The 25,949-nt window shown below is 36.1% G+C and overlaps 1 protein-coding gene across 5 annotated transcripts in view; it reads right to left on the minus strand.

The window, feature by feature from the left end:
* TRPM3 (transient receptor potential cation channel subfamily M member 3) overlaps positions 1-25,949 on the minus strand; it is a 617,065-nt gene that overhangs the window by 13,428 nt on the left and 577,688 nt on the right. For all 5 annotated transcript variants that reach the window (XM_031943669.1, XM_031943675.1, XM_031943674.1 and 2 more), the window contains 2 exons: positions 2,141-2,291; positions 1,541-1,740 (listed from right to left, as the gene is read on the minus strand). In XM_031943669.1, coding sequence (XP_031799529.1) covers positions 1,541-1,740; positions 2,141-2,291 — 351 coding nt within the window. The remainder of the gene's footprint in view (positions 1-1,540; positions 1,741-2,140; positions 2,292-25,949) is intronic.

The following is a 25,949-nucleotide window of genomic DNA, read 5'->3' on the forward strand; positions in this document are numbered from 1 at the left end:
ATTTTTTAAAGTTATTGATGTTTTTAAAATTTTATTTAATATTTTTCCCCAGTTACATTCAAAACTTTTTTTTTACATTTGTTTTTAAAATTTTTGAATTCTAGGTCTCCTTTATCCCCACCCACAATTAAGAAACCACATGTGAAGTTATGCAAAATATTTCCATAAAAGTCAGTTTGTGAAAGAAAACATAGATCTCCAACCTTAATAAAATTAAAAATCCTCAAGAAAAATTAAGTTCTTAAAAAAAGAGAGAGATAGAAAGAGAAAGAGAGAATGCTTCATTCTATATTCAGACACAATCAGTTCCTTCTCTGGGTATGGATAGGATTTTTCCTAAGTCTTCAGAGTAGTTGTGGATGGTTGTACTACTGAGAATAGCAAAGTTATTTATAGCTGCCATCCCAGAACATTGCTATTACTTTGTATACAGCAAGGTATTTTCACTCTGCTTGAATTCATGGAGGATTTTCCAGGTTGTTTGTTGTTGTTTTTCCCCTGAGAGCATGCTGCCATCATTTCCCATAGAACAATAATGTCCCATCAGAAACACATATCACACAGTTGGTTGAGCCCTTCCCCAACTGATGGGCATCCTCCTCAATTTCCAATATTTTTGCTCTGAGAAGAGAGCTGCTATGAATATTTTTTTGTACATATAAGTCATTTTCCTTTTTTAAAAAAAATCTCTTTTGGTAGTTATGCCTAACAGTGATATTGTTAGGTCAAAGGATATATATATATATATATATATGAATTTATAGCCCGTTAGGTAAGGATCATATGATCAAGAGATATCTCTTGATCATTTATCAATTGGGGTATGGCTCTTATTTTTTATAAATTTGATTCAGTTCCCTTTGTTTGAGAAATGAGGCCTTATCAGAGAAATTTTGTATCAATTTCTTTATCACTTTCTAAAACTTCCAATATTTAATGGTTAATGAAACTGGGATTACCTGGGGCAGAAAACTGATTGAAAATGACAGATTTAAAAGGCTAGTTGGTTTGGTGTAAATTATGGAGTCGTAGATTTATAGTTAGAAGATACCTTAGAAGTTATAATCTAATCCTCTCATTTTATAGGTAAGTAATTGAAGCCCAAAGAGTTTAATTGATTTGCCAACAATCATACAATAATTGTCTGGCACAGAATTTGAATTCATATCTTTCTGACTATAAGTCCAGCATTCTCACCATTGTACCCCAGTGCCTTAAGGTTTTAGAGACTAATAGAGAGAAAATCTACGACCAGAATGAGAGTGGAAGATTTTGAGGATCATTACCTAGACCTGTTGGTTGTTTTCTGCCAGTAGGAGAGGTCAAGGGCATGTAATTCAATCCTTTTATGGCTTCATTACTCCCACTTTTTAAGTGTTTAGCTCCTGTCAACCCCCCTAAGGTACTCCAGGCCCATGTGAAGCCTTTGGCAAGCCAAGGGAAAAAGCAAGATGAGTATGTTTTCTTGTATAACTAATTAGCTAGAAATATGTAGAAAATTCTAATTTGGAATGTCCTGGGTCAGATACTTAAAACTTACTTAGGCCGTAGTCTCGTTCATCTGGATCACTTTCATGTTTTCGCCAACGACAGCAGAGGTGCTGGAATATCATGGTCATGTGGCTGAAAATAATTAGGGGTGGTGGCAGGACGGGTCTTTCATGAAATGTCATGATCAGCTGATACCTCTGAAACTTCCACACTTGATTGGATATAGATTTAACTTCGAAAAATGTATTGCTGAAAAAGGAGCAAATGGAAAGCAATGACATCCACTATTCTATTAAAAACCATTTTTCTTTTTACCTATTTTTTGTGTACCTAGGACAAGATGATTGTGGCTTTGCCCTATGGTGACAAAATTTAAATGGCTACTACAATACCAACTTAGAGTGAACTTCTTCCTTCTTGTAACTATATTCCTGGCTTTTGGCTTTTCAGCAACAGCCAGTCCTAGTGTAGCAACCACTAGGCATTTTAGGGCTTGTTTTTTTTTCCTTAGTGGCACTAGCCCAAGTGATCTTCACTTTCACACAGTCTAATTAATCTCTGTTCTCACAGGTATAGTAATTTTTTGCTATGGTTTCTTTCTCCTACCCTTCCCTGAATTAAAATTCACAAATGTCAACTCGTTACTTACTTAAAGACAGCAATAAGGAGGTTGACTAGCAGGATATTTGCCACTAAGAGATAACAGGCCATGATGGCTGGTACAATCCAAGCTCCTGTCTTGCAGGGAGGCAGCTGGACTATTTTGCCATCTTCTCGGGTTTCATTTTGTCCACAGGGAGCTGGAGGAAGTTAAAAAAAAAAAAAGCAAGAAATGAAAGAGTATGATATTTAGTTAGCTTAACTAATCATCATTTTATGAAAATAACAATAAAAATTCCCCAACCAACAAGAACAAGAAAATTCTACGTAAATCTTTTAGTTGCCTCTCTGTAGGAAATTCAGTTATTATTTTATTGGCAAGTTCCAGAAGGCTTATATTTTCAAAGACCAACTTTTCCTGTTAGTTTTTGAAATAAAGCTTTCTTTACAAAGGCTCATTGAGAGTTTCTGGAGTACCTTTTTAGTTGACTTATCAGGGATGCATGGAACCTTTGCGTTGGAAGGAATCATGGAGTTACTCTCTTAATTTAATTTAATTAATGGAAGATTGAATTTAATCTTGTATCTTTTTGGTTTGTCAAGTTGCTTTACAAATAGACCAGTAGAGGTCATCCTGCCATCTAGGGGAGGGGGTGGGGGGGGTAAGAGGTGAAAAATTGGAACAAGAGGTTTGGCAATTGTTAATGCTGTAAAGTTACCCATATATATATCCTGTAAATAAAAGGCTATTAAATAAAAAATAAATAAATAAATAAATATGAGGTAAAAGTTAAAAAAAAAAAAAAACAAAAAAACAGACCAGTAGAGGGGCAGCTAGGTGGTGCCATGGATAGAACATTAGTCTTGGATTCAGAAGGACCTAAGTTCAAATGGGGCCTTAAACATTTGACATTTACTAGTTGTGTGACTTTGGGCAAATCACTTAATTGCGACTCTTGTTTGCAAAAAACAAAACAAAACAAACAAACAAACAAACAAAACCCCAAAGATGAAAATAGGCCAGCTATTGGCAAGGAGCTAATCACCCATTGATCACGAATTAATGAATCAGTTATTGTTAATTGTTGTGTTAGTAGGAAATGATTTGCAATTTTTGTATTTGTAGGAAGCATGGGAGAAGGAATGCCATACCCTGGGAGATACTTGGAGGGCTAGTTGATTGAGGGATGAGATTTTCATTAGTAGGAAGAATTGAAGTAGAGAGAGCATATATGCTTTTCTAGGAATCATGAACAAAATCTAATCTTGTTGGATAAGTGAAATATATATATATATATATATATATATATAAGATATATAAAATTTATTAGATTTAAGAAGAAATATATAGACTCATCTCATTGATTCTCACAGCAATCCTGAGGTTCAATTGATATTTTTAATCTCCATTTTATAGATGAGGAAACTGAAAAGATAGTGCTAATTTCTACTCACTCTTCACTTATCTTATATGTACCAGTTTATTTATTCATTAAGTAAGCTCTTTGAGGGCATGAACTGTTTTCAGTTTTTCAATGTCTTACCATAACTTAGTACATAATATGATAAGAGATTGTTGTGCCACAGTTCTCTTTTATTTCCCTAAATTGGTCCTGCCTCTATTTCCTTAATTTTTCTGCCTCAATCCCCTTAGTTGCAAGGTTCATTAAGACTGGTATAACTCAGAGGTTATAAATTGTCAATGTGTAAACTCAGAAAGGGGGAATCCAGACATTCTGTCTCTAGCAGACACTTTCTTACCTCCCAGTTAGTAAGAATTTATGGTCCTACCCCCCCCAACCTGTCAGAACCAAATTAATAGTTCCTCCCTAGAGATTCCCGCTCACCAGAGTTTGGACTTCACCCCCCTGCCTTTGTTTAGCTACTGTGTATAAATATGTCATTGAGAACTTGAATTGGCTGCTGGATGCTGGATGCTGGATTCTTGGAGATGATAGTCTCATTCAGCCCTGGGACCAAACCATGGATCCATGTGGTCCCAGTAAATCTCTCCCTTTCAAATAAAATATATAAAAAAAAACCTCTCTAATCTCTTATCTTGCTTCAGTTTCTCCAGCATTACATTTGGAGGTTCCACCGAGATATTAGAAGCTGAGAATGGGAGTAAAGATTAGAGACCGTTAGGTCTCTACCTTGGACCTTGGAGTGGCTAGAGATCTGAGTTCTTGGCCTGGAGAGGCTGGCCCTCTGGATTTGTTCCCAGAGTCTATGGGGAAGAGAGCAGTTTTCAGTTGCAGCCACCCCTGATGGTGGACACCTTCATTTAGGCTATGGGAGAATAAGTCTGAATATCTGTTTTAGGACATTTGATATGTTTATCTGTTCTGCCTGTTTGTGCTAGCATCTGGATTCTCCGAATAATAAAATGCCAATGGGCATTAAATTCTGAGAAGGATATCATTCCAGAATGCTGGAAGATATCTTCTGTTCTGAGTGTCTTTTAAGACACATATCTAGTTCTGTGTGCCAGTAGCACAACTCTGGGTATTCTAGAATATAAATCTGGCTGGTGTTCTGACACTATCTGGGTTTTTTTCTGATTCTGGTTGCCTCTGGGCAAAATCTTGGTTCTGGTTAAGGCAGAGATGCAGCAATGGGACTTGAAAACCTAAAAAAGTTCCGTTTTGATTCTGGGAGGAAAGAATCTGAAGCTGAAACAAACTTCTCTTGTGGCTAGGGAAAAGCCCCTAGTCTATATATGTTAAATCTTTTATTTAATGTTGTAACTATTCAGATAACTGTCTGTGTGATTTGTCTGTCTGTTTTGTTTATTTAAAAGCTCTGTTAAGTTTTAAGAACAATGATTAAGAAATTTGGGGATTTGTTATTTCAATGTTGCAACTGTGCTTAGTATACAATTTGCTTGTGATTTTAAACTTTTTAACCTGATGTACTAATTTGTAAGTAAAGGGGAAAAAAGCAGCCTGCTAGTAGGATTAAAGGGAAAGAGCAATAAAATTCAAACTTAACCTGGGCTGGGCTATAAAAGCTCTGCCTAGACAGATAAGAGAGATGCTAATTGCTCTCAGAGGAACATGCAGGCAGAAGGGAAAAAAACAAAAACAAAAAAAACAACAAAAAAAACTTGTGTTAAAAAAACCCAAACAAACCTGTATTTGGTTTGATTCAGTTTATTTGTTAACATAAGTTATATTTTAAATCCAGCTCTACTGGACATGTGGGTTTTGTGGAGTTATTTAGTTATTCTCTATAGTGTGAATCTTACAGGTTTTGAAGGGAAAAGGAGAGGAGAATGCAGGTGATTTATGAAGAATTGATTTGTAGGAGAAATTAAAGGTTTGCATGATTTTAGGAAGAGAAAGGTATTGGGAGGAGAGGGAAAAAGTTGGGGAGAGAGGTTTCAACTCCCTCCCTCCCTCCCCCCCTTGCTTTCTGCTACTTTATTTAGTAATGGAGCATCTAGTTAGGAAAATTGTTGGAGATTGTTTAAGGCATGTAGCTGAGGGAAAGAGAAGAGTTAAGTAGGAAAAGAAAGACGAAATTTTCAATGGAAGGATTTCTGTGTGGGAAAATTGAGTGGGGAACCTGAGGGAATCTTTTGTCCAGGAGTGCAGGAGTGGGAGAAGGGGGGCCACATGGAATCCTCCTCTCCCCCATCCTCCAAGTGTGTTCTAGCCCTTCTTTTTATCAAGTTGCTTCTGCTTGTCCCTCTGCTGAAAGGGACAGGCTGCTCTCACAGGGTGTTAATTAATTGAATATTTATTTCTTTGATACATAAAGGTATCCTTGGTTAAGGAATACAGTCAAAAATGTGATCTATAATTTGGTAGGATTATTTCTAAAAGTTTAATTAATATTTTTAAGAATCTTTCAGATTCTTTTATGTGGTATTAGGATAGTCTATATAGGATATTATATATAAGTTTTAATTGATTATATCCTGAGGCATAAGCCTATCATTTAAAGGGCTTCTGAACATAATAGTTTTTTTTTTCCTTTGTCCTTTTGAAAATGTTTCTGTTATGGACAATATGCAATTTGGGATTTTTTTCTATGTATTGGGTATTTTAAAGCAAAATGATTTGTATAATGTTCAACTTATATCTACTTGGATATGATAATTTCTCTAAGTTGTGAACTAGGATTTATCTGAAAAATAGATTAATGGAATTTGTTATTGGAGGTCAAATTTCTTGGGCTTGTAGTTAAGACTATTTGGGAGTTTTAAAGCTCCACCCTCTGACAGTTAGTGGGACAATTGATTGGAATAAACCTGGTTTAAAGATATTTTATCCTGTATGTGCTGATGGTTGAGTTTTAACTACTTATGTTATGTTATAGTTATGTCCTTGCATTTTTTTTCCTCCTGTGACTGATCAGAGATAATTTAGGTCAATAGAAACTGTTAATGTAATTCAATTATGTCATACCTTGCTGTTTCCAATCTGGTTATATGTAATCATTATATTCTAAATACTTGGGCAAATGAGTATTTAGCCTGGTCATCTGTCTGTTACTGGATATTTGTGTTTTGTTTTTTAAAGGTTTTTAAATAGTAAGAAGACAATTTACAGTGGTCTATGAAACTTAACTGCTATTGAGACTTAAGACTACAGCTGTTTGCCTGTCCTGTAAAAGCAAAATCATCTCTTCACATAGGAAGCTGCTGGCTCTTCACATTTTGCAATAGTCTTGTGAACCAAGTCTTTCTATTTCAGGCTGTTCTAACCTCTATTTGTTAGATTTGTGCGGGGTTTTTTGTTCTAGATTTTGGTCAAATTACAGATATTGACTTGCTTCTGGGACTTAGATCAGCTTTGTCAGCATGACACACCACATCCACCCCCTGCATGAACTGAGAGCCTCTGCCCATTATCAACATGAAGCTTGAATGAAAAGCTTCGCTCGTATCCCTGATGAACTGATATGGGGGAATTTGGGAATGGTTGATGAATGACTGTTAAACCCTGACTGGGTCATCTATTACTGTGTGTTTAAGATTTGGGATGGAGTTTGTTAAAACTGTGTAACTATTACTGTTAGGTCTGAGGGATTTTTAGGAAACTTACTATACTAGTCTGTTATGTATAGGAATTTTGATTCACTCTTGGGGTTTATATATGTGGGATGGTTATTTGATAATTTCTTTCCATGAGAAAAAAAGGGAGGAAGAGATGAGTAATTGGGAAAACTGGTATATTTTTCTCAAAATACCTGAATGGGGAAACCACTAGTTTCCTATTCACTTTGCCTTAGGCACTTCTGCCCCCCCTCCATTTCACTAGTTTAGATTGAATTTGGAAATCCTTTAAACAGTCCTTTTTTTTTCCATTTTTATTTTGCTTTAGCTTTGAAATCCTGTATTCTGTTGGAATTGCCCTAGCTGACTCAGTTTTTGGAATTATTTTTTAGAAACAATCAGAAATCAGACACCTGTCTTGGGACTTGGCAGTCTCCTGTCCTGTAAACCGAGTTTCTTAATTAGTATTTCAGCATTCTCAAAGGACATTGCAGTTTTGATATTATGCCTCTAAAAGTTCGGGGTTGCCTGACTTGATGGTCTAACTGTGCATAATCTGCTCAGAAATCTGGATCCTTTCTGTTTCCTAATAGCAGCCCTATCTGTTCCTCTGGGTGGGGACAGATGGAGCTACTCCAAGCCTCACCCTTCTTCCCTGGAGAGGGTTGCCCCTCTTAATGGGCCTTGAGCCCTTGAGCGCTGCTGCTCCATAAGCAGAGGCTGAGTTAAATGCACAAATGACTGCAGACCCACCTAACTCACAGTGAACTGTCCATCTCAAACTGGATTCTCTGGCTGAGATGCTTTCCAACTGTAGAGGACCTGACATGCTTGCAACAGGGAGAGCCTTTGTATTGCTGATTAACTCTGCGATTATCAGGGAGAGACTTGCTCTTGCCATATGAGTCCTTGCATTTTTCTAGTTTTATTTTGGTTTATTTGCTTTATATAGGGTTGGTCAAAATTATGGTGCTAAAACCATCTAGGTATCTAGAGGAAGGTAATTCAATGATTTGAATATTCAGAAGAGAGAGTGTGTAGAATGTTGTGCCACAGTTTTTTTTAATTGTCCTGACTCAGTTTCCCTAATTGGTCCTGTCTCAGTTTCCTTAATTTTTCTGCCTCAATCCCCTTAGTTGCAAGGCTCATTAAGACTGGTATAACTCAGAGGTTATAAATTGTCAATGTGTAAACTCAGAAAGGGGGAATCCAGACATTCTGTCTCTAGCCAGACACTTTATTATTTCCTAGTTAGTAAGAATTTATGGTCCTACCCCCCCAACCTGTCAGAACCAAATTAATGGTTTCTGCCTGGAGATTCCTGCTCACCAGAGTTTGGACTCCACCCCCCTGCCTTTGTTTAGCTACTGTGTATAAATATGTCATTGAGAATTTGAATTGGCTGCTGGATGCTGGATGCTGGATTCTTGGAGATGATAGTCTCATTCAGCCCTGGGACCAAACTATTGGTCCATTTGGTCCCAGTAAATCTCTTCCTTTCAAATAAAATATTAAAAAACTCTCTAATCTCTATCTTGCCTCAGTTTCTCCAGCATTACAAGATGAGGACTAAAGCTGTGATTTCATTGGCATAGAGAACTTTCAGATGAGAAAACTCTCTCTACTGTTGAGGTTGGGAAGAGGACTCCAAAAGTTTGGGATTATATACTGGTGTCCTGAGATATCTCAAAAGAATTTTCAGGCTTATTATCCAATTGATAAATGATCAAAGAATATGAACAGACAATTTTCAGATGATGAAATTGAAACTATTTCCACTCATATGAGACTGTTCCAAATCACTATTGATCAGAGAAATGCAAATTAAGACAACTCTGAGATACCACTACACACCTGTCAGATTGGCTAAGATGACAAGAAAAATAATGATGAATGTTGGAGGGGATAAAACGGGGACATTGATGCATTGTTGGTGGAGTTGTGAATGAATCCAACCATTCTGGAGAGCAATATGGAATTATGCCCCCAAAATTATCAAACTGTGCATACCCTGGATCCCAAAGAAATACTAAAGAAGGGAAAGGGACCTGTATGTGCCAAAATGTTTGTGGCAGCCCTATTTGTAGTGACTTGAAACTGGAAAATGAATGAATGTCCATCAGTTGGAGAATGGTTGGGTAAATTGTGGTATATGAATGTTATGGAATATTATTGCTCTGTAAGAAATGACCAGCAGGATGAATACAGAGAGGATTGGCGAGACTTACATGAACTGATGCTAAGTGAAATGAGCAGAACCAGGAGATCATTATATACTTCAACAACGATACTGTATGAGGATGTATTCTGATGGAAGTGGATTTCTTCGACAAAGAGAAAATCTATCTCAGTTCCAATTGATCATTGATGGACAGAAGCAGCTACACATAGAGAAGGAACACTGGGAAAGGAATGTTAACTGTTTGCATTTTATTTTTCTTCCCAGGCTATTTTTACCTTCTGAATCCAATTCTCCCTGTGCAACAAGAGAACTGTTCTGTTCTGCACACATATATTGTATGTAGGATATAGTATAACATATTTAACATGTATAAGACTGCTTGCCATTTAGGGGAGGGGGTGGAAGGAGGGAAGGGAAAAGTCGGAACACAAGTGCGTACAAGGGATAATGTTGTAAAAAATTACCCAGGCATATGTTCTGTCAATAAAAAGCTATAATAATAATTTTTTAAAAGTTATAGAAAGGAAGAAAAAAAAAAAGAATTTTCAGTCTTGAACCCATTTCCTGGTCAAAGGGCAAAGTTTTATTATAATGCCATTGCAAGCAGGTTAAATTACAAGAAAATTTAGCTAGGGAACAGAAGCAAAGAGACACGTTTATTTCTATGATTGACATGCTAATTCTATGGCCCAGGGTAAGGCCCAGGGAGTGGTTTCTGGAATTTGGCTCTCACTGACCAGAGGTCAGCAATCAATTGAGGAGTGGTCTATTCAGAATCAGACAGACTGTTGTTCTTAGATTGGAAGTGTCGGAAATAAGGATTACTGATTTATTGTTAGAACAGAAGGCTCCCTAAAATCAGGGGACCTCAAATGCTATATTACATCATCTACCAATGCAAATGCTTGTTGAGAGCACAAGAGTCCAAGTAAGATTCTATAACATTAAATTATATTGTGTAAATAAGCTTGATTTCATGATTTTCTATAATAATACTTTGTAAAAGGGGAGAAGTAAGAAGTGGGGATACTCAGAGCGAGGATTTAGTCAGAGTGTCAGTCTTTAAACATTTATTAAGCACCTACTACTTTGTCAAGCAAGTGCTAAGAGTTGGGGATTCAAATTAAAAAAAAAGAAACTCCTTGCCCTAAAGGAGTTTATAATCTAATTGGGAGAGGAGTCAGACTACATACAAAAAGAAGCACTTGATAAGGTCACCTAAAATGGTGAAGGGAAGGTAAAAACGTCAGAAGTTCCAAATTAATGAGAGGAGAAATGAAGAGTTTCCCCTTGTTATGTGGAAGTTTTAGAATTCATGTTCCCATTTTCATCAGACCATGGGGTGGAGTCCAGTGGCTGATGAGATCTTATAAATTGATGGAGTTTTCTCAATGATGAACTTCCTGGAGCATATGAGAGAAGTAGAAGTCCCAGAAAGTAGCCTAATGAGAAATGAGATATTCTGAGCTGAACTCTCTCCTTAAATGGAGCTTTTAAAGTTCATGGCTCCACCCTCCAATCAGATCTAGCAGGATGATGAATTTTGTAGAGCATGGATTTACATTTTCAGAATGGGGAAATGTCAGGAAAATAAGGGATTCTAAGTAGTAATTAGTGAAATGCCAAAATATGTACAGGCAAGTAGAATCAATTTAAGGGAGATGTCCTGGGGCAGTTGGGATAGGTCAAAGGTCTAAAGATCTTAAGAATGATGATGATCTAGGTTCTAGGTGAATGAGAGAGAAGGATCAGTAAAGGAATACTGGGTGGTGGTTCTTGAGGGAAATTTTTAAGTTATTGATCCTGGAAGTGGTACAGTTTTGAAAGATGAGGTTTCAGATCATGTCAGTCTATGGATATATGGAGTAGGGAATGTGTTTGTTGTAGTTGAGCTGGTTGAAGAATCACATGATTGAATTGTTAGAGGAGTTTTTAGTATTGAGTACAATCCTTGAACTTGATAGAAGGTGATGGGATAAAGTCTTTGAAAAAAAATAGGCAGAATAACTTGGAGATCAATAAATAGCAGAAACAAGAATGGGGGTGCAAGTGGAATAAATTAACTTCAGAAATAGAAAGTTCATTAAAAGATAGTTATAGAGGAATGATGTGGATGCTGTATGGAGTGAAGGGTATCTTTTCCCTTCCTTTTTTCCATATGATTTGGAGAGGACAAGGAAAAGTTGTAAAAGTTTAAACAAGAACAGAAGGAAGATGTGCTATTACCTTTGCTGAACACCAGGCACAATTGTAATGGAAAAGGAAGGGCCACTTATGTCTCAAGGAAGTTATAAGAAATATGGTGATCTCAGGAAAGAACCAGGTTTTGTGAGGAGAAAAGAATGTTTGAAAAATTTAAGGATTTAGGGGAGTTTGCTGACAACAGGACAGGTCAAAAGCATATTGTGGAATGGATGAGATGGTGAGTATACCAGGTTGGATTGGAATTTGGGGAATAATAGGTATGAGGATTTGGAAGTGATAGGATGAATGGATAGGCCACCTAAGGCAGAAAGACTTGGTATGGAAAGCCAGTAAAATGGGAGGTAGATTGGTGAAGTATGCCTGCTTAGCAGTACTCAAGTAAAAGAATTTGTGATCACTTGGATCTAGAGTTTGAGATAGAATTTGGAATTTTAGCATTTCAGTAAGCCTCAATAACATTTTTCTACTCATTTGCTCCAGCTTCATTGATTAAGGTAATTGGGCTTCAGTACTTCGAGATGTCTGGTGTTAGTTGACGAAGAAAGGGATGAAGAGTTGCTAAATGAATTCTGGGTTTCCATAGGATATCTCTTCAGGTGTGCTTTGGAATGTGATTGGCTCCTTTTGTTGATCACTAATAATTATTTCACAGAAAAGTAAGTTCAGATTTGGTCTCAGATATTTGCAAGCTGTGGAGGCTTTTTAAGTCATTTAAATCTCCATCATCTTAACAAGGGAATAATAATAGTACCTCTCTCTTAAAGTTGTGAGGATAAAGTGAAAAAAAAAATTTAAAGCATTTTGCAAACTTTAAGGCATTTTATAAATGCTTACTATTACTACCACTGCCACCACTGTTATTACTACTGCTACTACAACACACTACCACACAGTTACTGCTACTACTACACTACACACTAATACTACACAGTTGTTGTTTTTAACAAAGTTTACAAAGTGCCTTTAATTCAACAATTCTTTGAGGTATATTCCCCATTTTATAGATGAAAAAGTCTCAGAGAGGTTAAGTGATTTATTTAGCATTACACAGGTAGTATGTTTAGAGCTGGGATTGAAAGTCAAGCCTTCTGTTTTTGAGTACTTTTCTTATTCTACTATCCTGACTCTTGTAAAGAATATGAGATCAAGAACAGAATTTGTTGGAATCTTTACAAAGTGTTAAGCCATTGGAGTTGATTTGATCTTAGAAGAAGATATTTTGGACCAGAACTTGAAACAAAGTACTAAGTGGAACTGATTGAACAATGCTTGTGTTCACACCTTTAGAAAGCTCATAAGTATCTAAGTACTCAATGGAGTTCACAGTTTGGGAGATTCAGGGTCTAGAAAGAGATATCTGAATTCACACCTCTCTCAGGACCAGAGAGCACTCTGGGAGATAACCCAGAATCCTTCTCCCTCCAGAAGGTGGAGTTAACCTTTGGGAGATCACATAAATATAGGGAGCTTTTGAAGCTTGGCTTTAGTACTTCTTCTGGTGGAACTGACTGGAGGTACAGAGAGATTCATTGCATCTTCCAACTTGGTGCTGGCTGGAGGCTGAAGAAAGCAGAGGCAGAAGCCAAGGACAAAGCTGCAAGATCTCTTGGAGCCAGGCAGAGAGATAGGCCTCAACTAACCGGGCTAATTTTGGAAGGAGAAATAAACATTTGCACTTCCAGGAAAACCACCACAAGAATTGAGCAGCAGTTCATGTGAGAACAATCTGGAAGTTTTAGTGGACTTGATGTTAGTTAACCATAACCTGGCAATGAAAAAAAACTACTTTTATCTTAGGTTGCATTGACAGGCAGTGTCCAGAGTAAGAGAAGCTTATGTTCAAAATGAAAAGCCAGTAATGCATGAGACCTACAATCATTGGCAGTGTTCATTACTTGTGAAGACCAAGTTAGCACCCTGGAAACCTTAGAATCAGCCGGAGTCAGGATAAGCAAAAGTCCTTGGTCTTTATTCTTGGTCTTTAGGGGTAGGAGTGAATTGGATGGATGCTGAATTGCCACAATATCTCCCCTTCGTCTCTCGCCCAAAAGTGACCCTGGCTAGTCTTACTCCACCCCCTAGTCCCTCCTACATTTCTCTCTATACACCAATTATGGAGCCAGCACAGAATAGGGGGAGCAGCCATTTTCCAAGCATGTACTTATATAGTATTGTCCAATCAGTTAATTAGACTTAAGTGCTCGGTTGTCTGCCCTCAGTGCATTAACTCAAGAGTTTCAGCCTTTTACAATTACTGAGAAATGTTATGGGTGATATGAATCTTTCCCTCAATGAACATGTACCTTGTATTGTCCAGTTGTGATTCTGGAAAGTGGTTGGATTGGGTGAGCTCATTAGCCATAGGCAATGTGGAGTCCCATGATTGCTGTGGAAGCTCTAGTTCATTGGGAGTGCTCAGTTAATGATCATTGAGGTGATCTCTGGGCTTGGTCAGAGAGCAGAATGGAATTTAAGAATGGTTAGAGCAGTTTTCATGTTCTTTGCCTTGTTTCATGACCCAAAGCACACATGTCAAATTGCTTACTTAGTTTTTGCAAGGTATAGGTGTTATCCATAAATGAAGCGAATGATAACTGTCCTGGCAGTACAAATTAATCATTAAAAACTGGCACAATCTTTAGAAATACTGGCTCCATTAGGGTACAGAAAGTATCATACTTAAAGCAGGAAATATTAAACAGAAGCTGGGAAAATACCCATCTGAGCAAAAACAAGTTACACCTACAGATACTCAAGTTTCTTATTCTTGGGATGTCTCTGTGATAGGAAATATGCTGTGATTATAATCTATGTGAAGCACCGTGTTGGATATACTAAATAGAGCAATACCAAGTTGTTGCTGTGGAAGATCTAGTTCATTGGGAGTGCTCAGTTAATGATTATTGAGGTGATCTCGAATTTTCCTTACTAGAAGCTCCCTACATCAATGAAATCATATGTCTGAAATGTCTCCCCCTAAAAAACCAAACCAAACCAAACCAAAACATCACCTCCTGGTTCTGGGCATTGTGCTTCTCTTAATTCAGCTTAATATGGTGTTGACCTTTTTGGCAATCATATCACATTGCTGATGTATCTTGCAGTCCATCAGAACTTCTATATCTTTTGGATAAACAGTTCCCTCTTCTTGTTCTTATAACAACATCTGTAAGTTAATTCTGGACTTAAGTACTCCTGATGTTAGTTTCACAGAATTATATCATGCTCTTGTATCCATCTGCTAACACCTGACTTTGTTTCCTTATTTTGTCAATATAATTTAAAATAAAAAATTCCTTGTTGAGCTTTCTGTGCATTCACATTAATTTATTTAGATAACTCTTCTCTTCCCTCTTTTTATAACTTCTTTTTGTGTCTTGAGAATTTATTCTCAAGAGCTTCCCAAGTCTTGTTGATTTGCAATATGTCTTACATCCATCCTGTTATCTTTCTGTTCTAGTTGTGACAGTCATTACTTCTAATGGACTTTCTAATTGGTCTCTCTGCTTCTAATTCTTCCCTCCTCCAATCCATCCTTTATGTAATTGGTCTTCATAAACCACAGAGCTGATCCTATCACTCACCTATTAAAATATCTTCTGTGGCTCCTAAATGACTCTAAGATAAAATATTTAGTTTTCATTTTGTCATTTAAAACTTCACAATGTGGCTCCTCCCTGGCTTTCCAGTTTTATTACATAGGTTCTTTATTCTTCCTCATATGCTCTGTTCTGGTCAAACTGAACTGCTAGTTCTCTCCTGTACATGATATTTCATCACTCATATCTGAAGAGTTCTTTAAGAATAAGAGAGAGAAAGAGAGAAAAAGACACTGATTTTTGCCAGAGAAGATAATTGTGTTTGATCTTCAACAAAGGTATTGACATACCCTCCCCTATTCTAATTTAGGCTTCTATATTTTTCTCTTATCCTCACCAAATGAGAATTAGCCAATCCTCTTTTTATTTTTATTTTTATTATGATTTTTTTTTTCTGAGGCATTTGGGGTTAAGTGACTTGATCACATGGGTAGGAAGTGTTAAGTGTCAGAGACCAGATTTGAACAGGTCCTTTTGACTTCAGGGCTGGTGCTCTATCTACTGTACCACCTAGATGCTCCAATCCTCTCTTTGTAATATAAATGCTCTCTGATTTTTCTTAAATCTTTATTTCTCTAAGATATTCATTGCCCCTCACTTGGTCCAATTTTTACCATGATTTTTATTCTATTTGGTCTATAAGGTATTTGACTCACACCTTTGCCTGCTACCCAGAGGTTTAAAGGTCAGCTTCATTTCAAATCATAGCAGTCTTTATCATGGAAATCCTATGGGGTTCTCCAACCTTCACTATCTAAATATTATGTTCTACCTACTATTTGCCTTGCAACCTTGTCATTCAGTCTCACAGATTTGTGAGGTCTCTTAAGAAACTGAAAAGGGGGACTGATAATGGTTTGATCTTATGACTAGACAACTCACCTTAACAGTGAAAACTTCAGCATGTGAGCATGTTAACATAGAATTGGACAATGTTAGAGTTGAAATGAACCTTAGGATTTATCTATTCAGGAATTCTGAACCTTTTTTTGGGTCATGGATCCCTTTGGCAGTCCAATGTAGCCTGTGAATATTTCTCAGAATAAAGTTCATAAAGGCATAAAATAAAATCAATAGAATTACAAAGGAACTCAATTATTCTGAAATAGTTTATTTGTCTATGTGTATGTCTATGTATATGTATGTATTTATGAACGTATCTGTTTATCTATATATCTAGGCATCCATCCCTCTATCCCTTCATCTATCTATCTTTCTATATCTATTCACTTCATGGATCCCAAGTTAAAAGTCTGCTGCTTCTTGAATTTTATAAATGAGAACATTGAATGATGCTAACATCAGCTATGAATGAAGCTAATAAAGAACATCAATGAAGCTAAATGTTTTTTCTAGCATTTCTAATCATAGGATCACAGATTTACAGGTGGAAGGGAGCTTAGAGTCATTTAATTCTCATTGAGGCTGGTTACAATCAATGCTTTCGCATTTCCTTCCCTTCTTAACTCTCTCCAGTCTGGCTTCTGATCTCATTATTCAACTAAAATTGCTCTTTCTAAAGATTCTAGTGATTTCTTAATAACTGGATATGATGGTCTTTACTCAGTACTTACCTTCTTTACTTCTCTGTATCTTTTGGCAAAATTGATAATTCTCTTGATACTCTTTTCTCTTAAGGTTTTTTGTTTTGTTTTGTTTTGTTTTTTTGTGTCACTGATCTTTCCTGGTCATCCTGTTTGTCCTATCCTCAATCTCCTTTGCTGTATCTTTAATCAGACTATAGCCACAAACTAAACCCCCAGGGTTCTGTCTATAACCCTCTTCTCTGTTTTCTCTATACTAGTTTCACTTGGTAATTTCATTAGCAACCATGAATTCAATTATTGTCTCTATGATAATGATTTCCAATGTTAGCCCTAAACTTTCTTCTGACAGATAGTTGTCCATCTCTAACTGTTTCTTGGACATCTTGAATTGGATATCCTATAGATATTTAAAATTCAACATATTGAAAATCAAATTCTTCCTTTCCTTCAACATCTCTTCTGTTCCTAACTTTCCTATTACTATCAAGGATATCGATATCCTCCTAGACACCTAGCTTGAACCTTTGTGTTGTCCTTGACTTCTTACTTAAACTGATCTTCCAAAAGTATAGCTGCATCCTTTTTACACATCTATTCAATAAATTCTAGTCACTCTCTGTTATCTCCAATCTGTTTGTCTTTTACAGCTCCTAACAATCTTACATCTTCCTACCTTTCCAATGTTCTTATAACTTCTTCCTTTCTATGTATTCTGGGATCTTTGCTTTTCCTTGTACAAGGACATTTTCTTTTTTTTTTAATATCTCCCAACTCTAGGCATTTTTTTTTTTTACTGATTGACTCTAATGCCTGGAATTCATCTCTTGACATCTCTGACTGTCTTCAAATCCCAGCTAAAATTTTACCTTCTACAAGAAGCTTTTTCTTGTTACTCTTCATTGCCTTCTATGCATTATCTCCAATTTATTCTTTACAGATTTTGTTTATTTATAGTTGTTTTCATTTGTCTCCCCCATTAGATTGTGAATTTTTTTAGGGCAAGGGACTGTCTTTTGCCTTTCTCTGTATTTTCAGCATTTAGTATAGTGCCTGTCTAGCATCTAGAAGATGCTTAATAAATACTTATTGACTTGACTAGAAAGGCACATAGTAAAAACCAGTGTATGTATCCAGTTGTTGTGATAAAGTAGTTCCCAAACTTCTTTGTGAGGGAAAAATTGTTAAAAAAAATTTCCTAGTCAAGGATATTTCTTGGGGAATTATAACTTTGGGAGATTGCCCCATATATAACTGCAATATAATTTTCAAGTTTAGGATGTCCTAAGTTCAAAAATTCAGGATTCAAACCCCCTAGTGAAAGAGAGGATTTCTTTATATGGAGTACTTTTGAGAGAAAGAATATAAGATCATCCATATAATTCCTATGCACTACTGGATAGCAAAGCTAGTGAGTTCCATTCATCCAGTGCTAATACAATGGGGATGTTATTTATTCCTTGTTTAATAGCCTTAATATGCTAACCTTCTGGGGAGAGTAGCAACCAAGGGATAGTATTGTGGGTTTTGAAAAAAAAAACTGTGCATATCTCTGTGAGAAAAGATGGACTTACCAGCATATCAAAAGGTTTCCCTGAGAGCAATCTCAAATACATTTCACTGCTGGGGAGATAATAGGGTATCTGCATGTATGATATGGTAATGCATTATGTACTCCTGTGGATTTCTTATATCTGGCTGTCCCATACTTGCTTTGCACATACTATCTTTAGTGCTTTATAGGAGCTAGGAATTTTTGTCATTCATATGGGATCCATATGAGATGTATATGATAATGAAGGTAACAGAAGATTTTTCTGGGAGTATCTCCAGATCAGAGCCAAAGACAGAAAATGACTTGGTGTTGGGCCATTCCATGAGAGTTGAGAATTCTTGTGGACCCTATATATATTATATAAAGAATATTTTTGAGTGCAAAAAAATGCACAGAAAAATTGGGCAGACTCTTAGATTCTTATTTTGCTTTTCTGTTCCCACTGACAAAAATAACTTTGGACTTATTTTGGAATAATGTTAGACAGCTTGTTAAGACCAAAATTCTGGCTATAGAAGTAAAATTGGATTCATATTAATAAACACATAATGTAGACTCATGTCCAGTGGGTTTAAATAATTGTACTCTGACAACTTTAAAAATGAGAAAAAGGGATATTAAAAATTAAATATTGCCCAATTAGTGCCCAGTAACTCCCATCTTTAAAATTTAGAGTGAAAAATGGCAATCTTGAAGATCTTTTTTCTATCCTGCCTGAGAAAATATCTCAAATGCCTATTCCATATTACAGGTAAAGGAATCAAAAGCTGTGCTTAGCATCAAGCATTTATCCCTTTTTTTTTTTTTTTTTTTTTTTTTTTTTTGAAGAAAAAATTTTCTGCTAAATTCCAGTTTGAAATGATAATGAGTCAAACTCCCTTTGGAAAGCTATACAATCTGTCACTGAGGATTTAGGAATGTCCTTAATGGTTCCTGAGGCTTAAACTATGGATGAATCAGATTTAGATAACTCTTTTCACTTGTTTTCTGACAAATCTTTTCAAGCAAATCAATGCAAATGTTAAATCTTTTCTTTATACTGATGTAGCTTCTCCAGAGTTCCTTGCCCACAAGTCTTGGATTGGGGAAGAATTAGTGGCAAGCTGTTTTAGAGTAGTTATTGGACACTTGCTATTTTTTCTCTAGGCAGCCCTCAATTTTCACTAGGAATGGAGAGCACTCCTCCTAATGTTCTTCTCTGATTCCTCAGTGTTATTTTATGGCCCTGTTGGCTGTGAAAGGTAGGATACAAGCTTTAACCAAGTCCCAACTTTAAGGTCTGTCCTGAGTGATTCAAGAGTCCTTCTCAAGTATGGAGATGTTCCACAAGAAGTTTCATTCCCAGATGATGTTTTTTCAGTTATAGCAACTCATGATCATCTACTGAAGATATGGAGGAATTTTTTTTTTAAATCTATTGCTAGAGAGAGCATTCACATATTGAAAAAAAAATGCAAGGTAGCAGGTCAGTCTCTGCTACCAATGAGAAGTACAGGAGGTAGCTGATCCTGAAAACTGCCTTTTATTACAATATCTCTCCAGTTATCCAAATTCAGGTTGCCTCCACATCTCACCTCTCCTATTAGGTTATAATCTCTAGGCTAAAAGTCAATAATTATGATGATCTCCATAGCATTTTATTTCTTGAACATAGGAAATTGTCTGATCATCTATTAAGAGATGAATAATAATCATTGTTGTATTATTCTTGGGTGTGACTTCACAGACAAATTATACCTACTTTAGTGAGAAGTGATTTGGTATTGTGGAAACAACATTGATTTGGGAATTAGAAGACCTAGATTAGAATCTTACTACAACCTCTTATCCATGTGACCATGAAAAATATACTTAACAACTCTGAGATTCAACTTCCTTTTCTCTAAAATGAGAATAACTATACTTGCAGGCTTATTATGAAAATAAAATAAGCTAATGCATAGGAACAAAATTTGTGAGTTGTTATTATGGGAAAATACATTGATTTTTCAGAAAGTTTGATTTGAGACATAAACCAAATCATTCTGAAAACACTTATAAATTAACCTAGAAGGAGGAAACAAGCAGAAATAAAATCAAAATTTCTATACTCATTTATTTTCATCACCAATTGGATCACCATATTGGAACTATCCTAGTTCAATCTTTGTATCTGATTGGATGTGTGTTATGAGTGTATGAAATCCTGCCATTAATATTTAGAGTCATTCTTTTATTTTTTTCTGAAATTTTATTCTGGAAACCCTTTGATAAAATGCAAAGATTTTGATTGTAGGAATTAAATATTCATTAAATCAATAAATTTCATTCTTAAAACACCAGTAAACCTTCACTCTAAATCTCGTTTAGAACTCATTTAAAAAAACATTGTAGAGTAGCCCCTGAGAGCATTTATAGACAAAAATGGAAGGTGAATGACAAAGGTGTGAAATGGACAGATTTGTGTCTCTATAGCAATCTTTTCTCATCATTTGGTCTCAAAAATCTGAGAATTTTATTTTATATAAAAAAGTAAAAAAGTCCCTTATGAAGATGAAGTAAGAGCAGTTAGATCTGAATACATGCTAAGGTATTCTAAAAGAAAAATAAAAGAATTCTAATATCATTGTCCTCCAAAGACGTGCCTCAGAAGACATTAACAACAAATAATTCAAATTACTATTTTATAAGAATGTTTTTGAAAATATGAGAAAAGTAAAGGAAAGCTTTTGCAGATCAGCAAATCACATTGCAGATCAGCAAATCTAGAGAATACAAGATCATGATGTGTTTCTTGTTTACTGGTTATCCAAAAAACAATTGACAGTAAAGTTTAACATTAAAGTCTTGCTCCCAATAAAAAGTTTACCATACATACACCAATATTGTACAAGACTCCTTGAGATATGCAACAATAGAGATTATCTTGTTTAACAACCTTCTGGTTATTAATAAAGCATAAAGCTTTATTAGCTTAGGAAACATACACTTGCCAAATGTGTTTACTGCTATTACTTTATTTGATTCAATTTATTTGTTAAGTTCTGATTGTGTTAAACACAAGACTGGAAACATGACTGGAAAGATGAAAGGAAGTCTTGTGATATATATGCCAGATTGAGAATCCTTGATTTGTATATTATCATGGGTCACTAAGGAGTGCCTGAAAATGTTTGAATAGGGAAGATATGTTTAAAACAATGTGAAAAGAAGATTATTTGGTAGCTCTATAGAGAATGTACTGAAAGTAGGGAGATGAATTAGAAAGTTATTCCAGTAGTTAGAATGAGAAGTCATGAGGGCCATAGAATATAAATGGAAGAGAAATTCCCTATAGGTGGATGCATTCATTTAAGGATGACATTGTTTGGATTGTATAAAAACTGGAAACATTGCAGATCCAGAGATATGTAATTAGTTAAAATTCCAGCCTAAGTAATTACTTAGGAAAAAGAAAAGGATGAAGAATAGTAGGGAGCACAGTGAATAGAACACTTTGCTTGGAATTAGAGACATTTGAGTTCAAATCCTAATTGTGCAACTTGGGGTAAGCCACTTAACCTTCATTTGCCTCAGTTTTCTCATTTGTAAAATGGGGATAATATTAATATCTATCTATCTACCCATATTGTCATGAGGATCAAATGAAATGATATTTGTAAAGCATTTAACATAGTGCTTACATATAGTAAGCTCTATATAAATGTTAGATTTGGAATCAGCAAAAAGAACAGAGTAGTTACTGGTCAGAGAAGGCAAGAGGAAAATCATGATAATATAATGTCTTAGAAACCAAAGGCAGAAGATATGTAGAGAAACGCTAATGAGGATCAGAATAGGAAAAAAAAGCTGTTGACTTTAATGGTAAAGGGATTATTATGATTATAGAGACAACCACTTCAATGTAGTGATTGGGATGGAAGGCAGATTTCAGTGTAATATTTGGATACCCAAAAATATTTGGGTAGTAAAGAGTATAGATTACATTTTCTAGAAGAGGGAAAGAAAGAGGATGATAGCTTGCATGGGTTGAGCTAGGGTTAAGGAAAGGTTTCTTTTTTAAAAAAATTATTTTAGTAGTCAAAATCCGACTTCTTATTCCTATTTATGCTGTATTCTAGGCATTTTCCACCATGCCCCAGAAACCCCTTCATTCTGGAAGTTCATTCTAGCCCTGAAATTCCTCTTTCCCTATGACTGATGATGATTCCTAGAACCTTCATTCCCAGAACCTTCAGGATATCCATGTTTTCTTTTTTCTTCAGGCTGTACACCAGCTGAGTTCTTGCCTTACTTTATCATGCTTAGGAAACCTCTTCATCCTGGAAGCTCATTCTAGCCCTGGAATTCACACGCTAGAAGCCACCTCTCCTGGTAAGTGGGATGACTTCTCATTGAATTTAAAGAGAGCCATCAACAAATTAACTTCAAAGGACCTAGGGCAAGGAGGATGCTATCTGTATCCAAAGAAAGAACTGATAAATAGATGGATAGACAGATATGTGCATATTTATGTCTAATGATATTGCCATTTCTAGGATGGGGGAAGGGGGAAAGTTACATGATTTTATTGTTTATTTAAAAGGAAAAGCAAGTTTCTTCATCTCAAAACTAAGAACTTGAAGTAAATATTACCAACATTCCTTCCAGAGTGAAAATCTAGCATATATGATCTCTCATCTGTCACTGTCTGTGAACTATATACTCTAGGGGTGTGAGACTGAGTTCAGCATTACAGAAGCAGTCTGTGGCTCCATCTGACTACATCATTGCCACTGGATTATTGTTCCTGGAGGTTATATTACATCTATTTTAAAAAATCAATATGGCCCCAAATACATACAAATACTTATATAAATAGAACATCTTGAAAAGGTTCAGGTGGCCAAGGTTAGATTTAACAAGGAGGAGGGCCACCTCTTCTGAAGCTAAAAAAACAGGAGGAGAGGCTGGGCAAGGACTTTGGGGAGAATTAAAGGATGACCTTTTGAGCTTATTTTTGCTTCTGTGCTTTTTCTTTTCTCATAGTCCTCGAAAGTTCTATGCCTCTTTCTTTCAAGCCCAGTCTGCCTATTCTTTGTGTAGTCGCTGGGATAGATAGCACTAAAGCTGTTATTGCCTTTCACATTTCAGTGGTTTTACTCCATATAGCAAGAACGGAAATAGGATTCAATCATATTTCATTTGCAAATTGAAAGGATATTGGTGGGGTTTGGGTTTCAATGAAAATTTTTTGCTACTCTATTTTTGTATGTTCTATATGTAGATATGGATTCACACAGCAGGATGACCAGTAAGCATGCTACTCAATACAAGATAAGCCTAATAAACTGGATATGACAACTCCTGACCACATTTGGAGCCTGAATAGGGGGGCCAAACAATGGGCAATTTATCATCCTGGCTATAATTTAGCACAGAAGTGGGAGTGTTCTTATTGATGTGTTCTTTTGTGGACTCTTCCTTCCCCTTTTTTTGGTAAAAAGTTTTGATTTTGGTCCCTCTAGATCTGAATGATCTAGATTGGCTACTTCCTAGCATATTTCCAGCACATAAATGCTACAGCTTCAGTTTGTGCTGGATTTTCCAGGTCTTCGTAATGTTACTACAACTGATCCACATTGGTATCATTTTAATGACAATCATATCTTTAAATTTTTTTTTATTATAACTTTTTGTTGACAGAACATATGCCTGGGTAATTTTTTACAACATTATTCCTTGCACTCACTTGTGTTCTGACTTTTCTTTCCTCCCTCTACCCCCTCCCCTAGATGGCAAGCAGTCCTATACATGTTAAATATGTCACAGTATATCCTAGATACAATATATGTGTGCAGAACCAAACAGTTCTTTTGTTGCACAGGGAGAATTGGATTCAGAAGGTATAAATAACCCAGGAAGAAAAACAAATGCAAACAGTTCACACTCATTTCCCAATGTTCCTTCTCTGGGTGTAGCTGCTTCTGTCCATCATTGATCAATTGGAACTGAGTTAGATCTTCTCTTTGACAATCATCTCTTGTTGAGACTGATATATTTACTGAACAACTTTATCCTTCATCCCATAACCAGTAATGTGGCAAATCCTGTTAATTCTATCTTTGTAATCTCTTATTTCAACCATTTGATTTCAGTTCCCAGTGACCCAGCCTAATTTGGGCCATTAGTACATCTAGTCAAGACTATTTTAATCTATATGCTATTTTATCTAGTTTCCCTTGCTTCAATCTTTACCTTTCCCAAGCATCTTACATACAATCATCAAAGTCATCTTCCTAACACAATTTTATTATCGTGTTAAATTTCTGCTCAAAAATTTTCAGTGGCTTCCCATTACTCATTGCATAAATGCAAAGTGGCATTGCATACCACTTAGGGTAATATGCAAGGGCTCTTATAACTTGATTCTAAAATGCCTGCTAACTTTACATTTTGCTCCTCTTTCCCTGCTTTTTAATAGAAGTTTGTTGTTATTATTGTTGAAATAATTTCAGTTGTGTCCAATTGTCTGTGACTCTATGTGCAATTTTCTTGGTATGGATATTGGAGTGATTTGCCATTTCCTTCTGCAGCTCATTTGATAGATAAAAACTGAAGCACACCTCATTAAGTGACTTGCCCAGAGTCTATCTGTTTTTTTTTTTTTTTTTTATTTAATAGCCTTTTATTTACAGGATATATACATGGGTAACTTTACAGCATTAACAATTGCCAAACCTCTTGTTCCAATTTTTCACCTCTTACCCCCCCCCCCCTCCCCTAAATGGCAGGATGACCAGTAGATGTTAAATATATTAAAATATAACTTAGATACACAATAAGTATACATGACCAAAACATTATTTTGCTGTACAAAAAGAATCAGACAGAGTCTATCTGTTACAAACAGCTGTAATCAGAACCATCGGAGATAATGCTGCCACAGAAATAATGACCAGACATCTGGCTAAGGAAAATGCCAATGAGATTTGCAAAAGAATTATATGGGGACTAGACAAAGATGCTCCTTTAGAGGAGATCATAAGACGTTGTGCCACAGTGGGCACAAATACTTATTATACCCAAACTATGATGAACATGGAAAGACAGGGTCCCTCTTGGCAAGGAACTTCTAGAGAAATTCGTCGATGTTTTCAGTGTGGAAAAGTTGGACATTTGAGGGCTCAATGCAGATACAGAGATAAAGTGAGAGGACAGGATGAGAGAAGAAGACCCCAGACCCCATGCCCAAAATGCAACCGAGGCTTTCACTGGGCCTCTGAATGTAGACTGACCCAGAGAAGTAAGAGGCAGGGCTCAGCTCCTAAGTATCAATCAAAGGACAAGTGGGGCATGATAGCAGCTGAGGTTACACCCAGAGAGTCTTTAAAAAATTCAGGACTCTGATGTCATCAACCAACAGAAAAGCAATCAGGATTACAGTTGGGGAGAATACAGGCCTTTTTACCAGACAGGGCAGTGTCCAGTGCAAACAGCTCCAATATAATTACTAGATGATAAAAAGAAAGACCTCAAAACAAAGGAGAAGATTCAAGAAACATTTGACAATGAAGGAGCATTGGCTGACAATGAGACTGTTAAAAGAACTTTAAAATCTTCAGGAATCATTGGATTTCTAACCCAAGAAGAGACTGTTTCAAGTTCTTCAAAACAAAGAAGATTTAAGAAACATTTGATACTGAAAGAGCATGGCTGATAATGAGAATGTTAAAATAACTTTAAAATCTATTATTGGATTCTTGGCACATTAATGGACAATGGATTTCTTTGGGACTATTTTTAGGATTTA

Source organism: Sarcophilus harrisii, chromosome 1, assembly GCF_902635505.1.
Source record: "Sarcophilus harrisii chromosome 1, mSarHar1.11, whole genome shotgun sequence".
In the NCBI taxonomy this organism is placed as follows: Eukaryota; Metazoa; Chordata; class Mammalia; order Dasyuromorphia; family Dasyuridae; genus Sarcophilus; species Sarcophilus harrisii.